Source organism: Acyrthosiphon pisum, chromosome A1, assembly GCF_005508785.2.
Source record: "Acyrthosiphon pisum isolate AL4f chromosome A1, pea_aphid_22Mar2018_4r6ur, whole genome shotgun sequence".
NCBI lineage: Eukaryota > Metazoa > Arthropoda > Insecta > Hemiptera > Aphididae > Acyrthosiphon > Acyrthosiphon pisum.
Window position 1 is genome coordinate 113,672,042 of NC_042494.1, and position 7,902 is coordinate 113,679,943.

The 7,902-nt window shown below is 27.6% G+C and overlaps 1 protein-coding gene across 1 annotated transcript in view; it reads right to left on the reverse strand.

The window, feature by feature from the left end:
• LOC100575917 (short neuropeptide F) overlaps positions 1-7,902 on the reverse strand; it is a 70,716-nt gene that overhangs the window by 9,754 nt on the left and 53,060 nt on the right. The window contains exons 2-3 of the mRNA XM_003247202.3: positions 6,729-6,835; positions 2,985-3,145 (exon numbers count right to left, since the gene is read on the reverse strand). Of these exons, the coding sequence (XP_003247250.1) occupies positions 2,985-3,145; positions 6,729-6,813 (246 nt within the window). The 5' untranslated portion in view covers positions 6,814-6,835. The remainder of the gene's footprint in view (positions 1-2,984; positions 3,146-6,728; positions 6,836-7,902) is intronic.

The following is a 7,902-nucleotide window of genomic DNA, read 5'->3' on the forward strand; positions in this document are numbered from 1 at the left end:
ATATTGTTTATTTGTTTATTACAATGTTGAATTACAGCAGACTGCAGTATTATACCCATTATACATGTACCTTTAAATCCACTTTTCGATAGAATTAGATCAAACGTGCGCTTCAAAGTTTAAAAATCAAACAAAACCTTTAAAATAACAACAATTATTCCAGGTATAGTGTTAAAATAGCTAACAATAAATTATAATAATATCATAAAGCTATCCAAACGGGATTTGAGATCATCATAATTGATTGCGGAGTGCGGACAATCATAATAGAATTGGGTTTGCGGTAAGTTTTCGTTCACCTATATGATAATACCTAACTGTTGGTAGACGTCCCTCGGGCCTCGAAAATTAATTCATTACGAATGAACTCCGCGATAATGGAAACCTAGTTATAGCAGCACATGCGTCAAGCTGCTGTTTTCAAACAAATTCTCCAGAGGGCCTAGGTATATAAGAATATTATTCATACAGAATGTAACAAAATTAATATTAAAGTTTCAAATAGCATATCATTGTCAAAACTATAAATTCAAAAACCGTTTTTGTATTAAATGTACATGTTCTCCACATCCGTAAAAAATTGTTCAATTTCCCCTCCCTCACTATTTACCCAGGAAGTAATCTGACATTAATCCACATGATTTTTTTTCTTGGTTTATGAAAGTTTATGTATTCAAATTTTTATCCATTAATGCCTCAGTATGTGGAAAAATAATTGAAAACAAAAGGATCACCGCTACTTTTGAACTGATACTCCTGATATGATGAACTGGAATATCGGTTGGATATTGTGAGGGTTACTCATGAGAGGCACGTTGAAAAGCTTTCCACAATGTGAGGAACAATACAAATAAAAATTGTTTGGGTTTTATAGTTTTCACTATACAATTCTTTGAAAATCCGATAAGTATTCATTTTTTGTTACACCCTGAGTATTGGAACCTTTTAAACTATGTATAAGTATTATGTTTTTATCCTATTTTTACTTTTGCCACGCTTTTAATTATTTCCATGGATCAGATGTTGTAACGATGTTCGTTTTTGTTTGAATGCATAATAATTGACTGTACAATTACATTTTAAATCGAGTTTGTAGTTTACGGGGTTATGATTTTGATTGCGATTTAAGTTTGTTTTTATTTTGAAATTTCGTGTCCATGGTTTGGTTACAGCTTATAAACATAATACATGCTTAAAATATTTAATTGTACTCAAAGACGACTCAATTTGAAAACACATTTCCCTACAATAATATTGTGATCATAATAATTGTTGCGATTTCTCAAAAATAATAACTATAACGATACTGCACATTGTTTAATATTTAATAAAACGTGATAAAAATGACCTGTATTCGTATATTAACAGTCAACTACAATAAGGACCACCTTACTCCCTGACGGATGACAAATTATGCAAATTAGAAAATTAATAGAACTACTACGGATAAATCGGGAAAACTGTGCGTATCAAATGAGAAAGGTTAAGGCTATGGATAATACAATACCTAATAAGATAAAACATTATGTTACATTTTTAGAAATCAAACATGTCACTTCACGTGCATTACGCTTAAATCACTTAAAATATTTAACTATCTACTGTACTTAGGCATAGTTATATATAAAAAAAACTATAATTAGTTATAGCAATACTACGGTTTTTATCACTGACGCTATATAAGTTTATAATCTTCAAATACTGAATACATACATTTGATACATTATGTAAAATGAACAAGTAGTTAACGATGATAGAGAAAGTAAAAACAGTTGAGTCTAACACAAAATTAAATTTAAGATAAAAATCAAGTCTGAAACGATACGGTACATATTATTACGTACCTATATTCTTATTATTATATATTGAAATATTAGTAAAGATGATTTAAATTCATTATGTATTTCTTAGTCGTTGACATTGAACTATACACAAATAATAAACAACAATTGTTAAAAAAAAAAACCTTTCTCTTGTTGTAACATACTAACGTAATGTTGTTACATCTGCATAACGTCCATTTAGAAGAAAATTAGGCAACTTTAAAATCTAATACGACCATTTACTTTTAATAGAGTTGGAAACAATATTATGCATTGTTTGTATTAAGTAACAGTATTGTTATTGTTTATATTATTATCATCATTAATTTTACTTATCACCGAGCAACTTAAATAGAGCACTTACATTGAACTATAATTTAAGACACTATACATCCAATTTATCAAAACGGAAAATAATCAACTGAATGAAATACTTATGGTGAAACCTAATCTAAAAATGTTCATTGTACGTGGTACACCCAGGGTAGAATAATATATATTGTTGGGACTCGAGGTTACAGCACCAATAAAATAAGTATAAATATATATTTTATAGTAGAAGCTGAGGGATATTTTGTAAATAATTTTTGATTACGGATTATCTAATATAACATATTTATATGTATAAAAAATATAATATAAAATAGGTTTAAATAACTACTATCCAACAAAACTTTAGTTCTTAATACGTAACTCTCGATAAATTAGTATTATACTTGATTGTAATTAAGTTTTTTGTCTTACGTTAAAGTGTCGAACTTGTAATAATATTTTAGGAGATTATGTTTAAAGCTTTTAGCTGGAATAAAATATCCATGGATTAAAAATATTGATAACTTAAAATAATTTTACGCTCATTGTATTTACTGTTTAAACTGTTCGAACAGTGTTTTGTTCCATTTAAAAGTATCCTTAAACTAAAAATTATCCTTAGAAAATATACCACTAAAAATCAGAAACCAGCCAAGTGATAAGCAATGAAATTAAAAGAGATTTGTTACACATGAATGTATTTGTGTATTAAGATTATTGACTAAAGAAATACTATACTTGGCTGCAATATTATTATATTAGACAGCAATTAACGTGACCCGATTGTCCACTATAGTTATCCATACAATAACTCTTAATATTATAATAATATATATTGATAATGTTTACCTGATAGAGCGCCGGATCGCTTCGGCGTCCGAACCTTAACCTCAGCGACGGAGATCTCTGGTTTTTGCGGACCATGCGATGTTGATTGGGATCGATCAAAGAGTTTCCCATGGAGTCTATTAAATCCCTTTGCAACAGAAGTTCGTACAGATCTTTGGCATCTGAAATACAACGGTTTATGGGTATTTATTGGGGCCATAATTTTTTTTTTTTTTATTTAGAAAATTATACAATCTTAAACATATTGCACAGTAAGCATAATGGATAACATGTCTATATTATTACCGTGGGGGAAGAATTATCCAAACAACGGCAATTCTGCGTGAGCTTAAAAAGTAATCATGATATATACCTATATAAGTTTAGTTAATTAAATCAAAATAGGTCTTATGGCCAATTACGATTAAGCCACCTGGAAGAATTTTCAGGGATAGAGATTAATAGTAGGTTTTAAATGTGGGGGTTAGTATGACTTTCAAGGTAGTTTTTGGGTTTGCTGTAGTGTTGAATTGGATATTTAATCAACTTGAAGAATATGAAGATCAATATGGTGCGTATAATTTGCATCATTAATATTATAAATCTCATTATTTTTTTTCATTGAAACACTTTTATTTTTAAGTGTTAGTATTTCGCAAGAGCCCAAAGTTCAATAACATACAAGTAAAATATGATCATACATCTATAATACAGGTTTAAGCAGGATATTATAAATTTAAATTTTGGTTTTGAGAATTTTGAGTATATTTCTAGTACGGCTCTAAGCAGATTAATTCATCTGTTTGATTTGAATGGTGTACAGTGTTTAGCGTATATCTGACGTTTGCCAAAGATTAGACCTAAGTATTTTGCTGTCTCAGATTTTGGTATGGGTTCGTTGTTTATGTGTACCAACTATACCAACGGAGATTGATTCTGATGAAAATCAATCGATGTTGTGTGGTCTGATCTGTACGTTTATAATGTAATATTCGTGAATTATCGTGAAACAGCGTCGTCGTGACGTCCACGTGAGCGTGCTTATTGCGCCGGTACTCTATCGTAATCTTGTTACAAAATTATTATTTTTATCAGCTGACGACGTTCTTCTTTGGCTGCATATCATGATTGTTATTATTTGTATTAGTATAATTATACCGTGACGTGCTGGTTTGTTTGTAGGTACTTGTTGGTCGTTGGTTTAGCGGAGAAAAAATATCGTTTAATATATTCGACAAAAAAATAAAAGTACCTAAATCGTTTTGAGTATAGAATGCTCCGACGAGTAAGTTGCACGCTCAGTAAAATCGTAGATAATAATAAACGTGTATGGCGAACAATCCAAAGAATAATATAATATAATACAGCAGAATATTCAGGTCAGGGGCAAACTCACAGCAAAAAAAAAAAAATTATAATAGAAGAGACGATAATTAAAATACAACTACCGTATTTCAAGTGTTTCACTTACTGGAGTTTATTAGTTTTAAATTAATTCAGTTTGGAAAAAATGTATTTAATTACGTCGTAAATATTACTCAAGAGTATTTGGAGAATATTTGTATAATTTTTATGATTCGAAATAATTGGGTGGTTGAAATATGTTTCCTTTTCAAATTATTTAAACTATATAGGCATTTATGTCTTAGGTAACTCAAGTTGTTGTTTATTCATTCTTGTGCACTATTATCATTGATTACGTATTATATTATAAGTACTGTTGTTATTCATTTATTTATTATTACCATATTTCGGAGTGGGGAGGGGGGTTGGAAGCCTGAATTTAACAATTACATTTTGTGTTACAAATTTATAATTAACGTATAAACGTTATGTCTGAGATAATATTATATTCATTTAAATAAATACATTTTTAATTAGTATTATCATGAGCTATGAGTTGTATTATTTACATTATATTATTTTGCTGTAAATGCATTTGAGGAAATAAAGATATAATATAAGATAAATAGATAATACAATTAATTGGAAACAGTTAAATTGAAAAGTTAAAAAAAAAATTAACTATCTAACTTTATAACTAGTTATAATGCTTTGATTTATAATATATTTTTATTAAGTACCTGAAAAATATAAATTATTTGTAATCGGTTAAAACTACATTTTGAACAAATGGTACCTATTCATTTACCTAATGGAAAACAATTTTTAAAATAAATTTATTTTATTAAATATTGATATTGTTGCGATTTTAATGTTTAATTATTTTTTATACAGGTAGTGGTGACTTAATCGTAAAACTATTCTTGTAATTTAAATTTAAATCGTCATTCCGGTCGTCTGTCAGTCATAAATAGTTATGTTTGCTACCTGGATATATAACTTAAAGACACAATTATAGATATTGGTACTTAAAAATAAAAATGAAGCTTACAATTTCGTTATTAAAAATAAAAATTTGGATTTTAATATTTAGGACTTAATAAATACAATTTTGATTTTAGGATTATTTCCCAGTCCTAAGTTAATCAATCAAATATGACAACAAACTACTAATCCTCAAAATACCTAGATATCATCTTAAATAAAAAGAATAACCTGGGCAAGTAAAATAATCGAGTTTCAACTCAGGACTCCAACTAAGTCCATTATTAAAATCTATAATGAACCTTAAAATTAAAAACAAAACATAACTATACTGAACTTCTAACCAACAATTATAAAGCCACTTTCAGCTTACAAAATTCAAATATGGGATAAAAGTAAAACTTAATCATCAAACCCTCGCAAAACTGATGAGTTAAATTCGATCTGTCTACGTCTGATACTCTGATTACTGTAGCCCCGTGATGTGTCTTAAACCTGTCCCTATTTAAAGATTTAAAAATTCGAACAGTCATCAGTTTACAGAACTTTACCATGAAAAATACCATTCCTAATTAATGGCTTAAATTAATCCACCAACTCCAGCAATGTTCTGCACAACCATTTTTGGAAAATGGAAATCCAAATAGGAGAGAAGAAACTGGTCTTATGAGTAACTAAACTTAAAACTAACGACAACGAACAATTTGAGGTGCTATTAGAGTATGCTTTCTCCACCGTATAAAATATAACAACTATATAAGGTAATCTTGTACTTTATTTGTTTTAATATAATTATTGTTGTATATTTATATACAAATTATTAAATTATTTAAAATAATATTTTAGAATCGTATCCTTGGAATTTTTTACTGGTAAGTGGGATTTATTTTGCTTGAGCTTTAGTTTGTTGGATTTGATCGACTATCCTTTACAGTGTAGGAGTAGGTATACAATAAAGAAAGTGAATTATATCGTTTATTCATTGTTCGTAACATTATTGTTTTATTTGAATCCATAAAAATTAAAAATTTTCCAATGAATTCAACATAAAAGGTAATAATCATGCAAATTATTTAACAAAACAAAATATTTTAAATTGTTTTTTGGCATCCATTATACAATTAATTTAAATTATAACAAAAAACATATTCAAATAATGATAAAAATGGGAATCAACATTAAAATTGTTACATATTCTTAGACATTTTAAAGATTTTCGAAATTAAAAAAATGTGTTATTGGAACTACTAATCTTTGAAGTGATGTGTTTTAATTTATAATTAATATATAGGATAAGCATCTGGCATCTAGCATATCTGTTACCTATAGATACATGTTTGTTGATATAATAATAATAATTATTATTATATCAACAAACAATAATAATAAACTTTATAATAATAATGCAAAATAATATCGGGATATTTGTGTACTCACTCTCGTAGTCCATGTAAGATGGAGCAGCTGATATTAATGTAGAGACTAGAAGAAGAGTACACACAACGGCTGCGATGGATTTCATTTTTATTTCAGTTAGTTTTGATCTGTAAAATAAAAATAATATTTAGATATTTATGTATTAGATATATAATACATTATAAAAGCTACGTCGAAGCACACTGTGGATTGGAATAAAATAGTGAATGTTAACATAACAAATTGGCAATTTTAGAATGGACTATACGGTACTAACGTACGGTACCCTGTATTGTTATATATAAAGGTAATAGGTACTTGAATACTCAGCCGAATGTATTGTATTGTATACATCATATTATGTAAACGTAGCAATATATTTCATTTAAAATGTTGGCAAGTATTGTCTTATACTAAATTTACGTATAGGTATTAGGTACACAATAATCTAAAGACTAAAAGTAAGGTTCTATGTTTACATACATATTCTTTGTAATGTATGCTTATATACTAGGCATATAGTTATAAATTTGATAAAATAACAATTTATAAATTTCAGAAAATGGTTTACTGAATTTTGACTTTCTTATAATAAATATGTATTGTGATATACGTTTATTTAAAGGTTTTACAATGACAGAAGATATTTAAAAGTAAAATTATATACTAAAAAAATCAACATCAAACAAAAAAAACTATAAATATGTATTATGTATTTATGAATGCACTAATCAATTCTCTTAAAACGTGTACTTAAAAAGTCAATAGTATCAAGTAATAGGCATTGCTGTATATTTATTTTATATAAAAATACAACAATTTTATTTTATTTTTTTATTGAAAATTATATTTATTTTTTTATATGAACTCTTTCCCCGGTCTGATTTTGCGTATAATACAAATTGTCGCATTGATATTCTAAATTATAGTGTTATACTTATTCGACAATTGTCTTATTTTTTTTAACAATCGAAAAGCTTAAAAAATCTTATTGTCTTATGTATCACACAGTTTGCGATTATAAAGCATAGGTTTTGGATAAACGTTCAGACCATGCAAAAAAACGTTTAACGTGAAGTTGTAGTTATTTTATCAACGGTCGTAGTGTAACTACTGGTATTATGATCATTATAACAATCAATAACACAAGTAGTTTCCAATTTAGTTTGTATTTTACCAAGGCCGTATCTGGGGG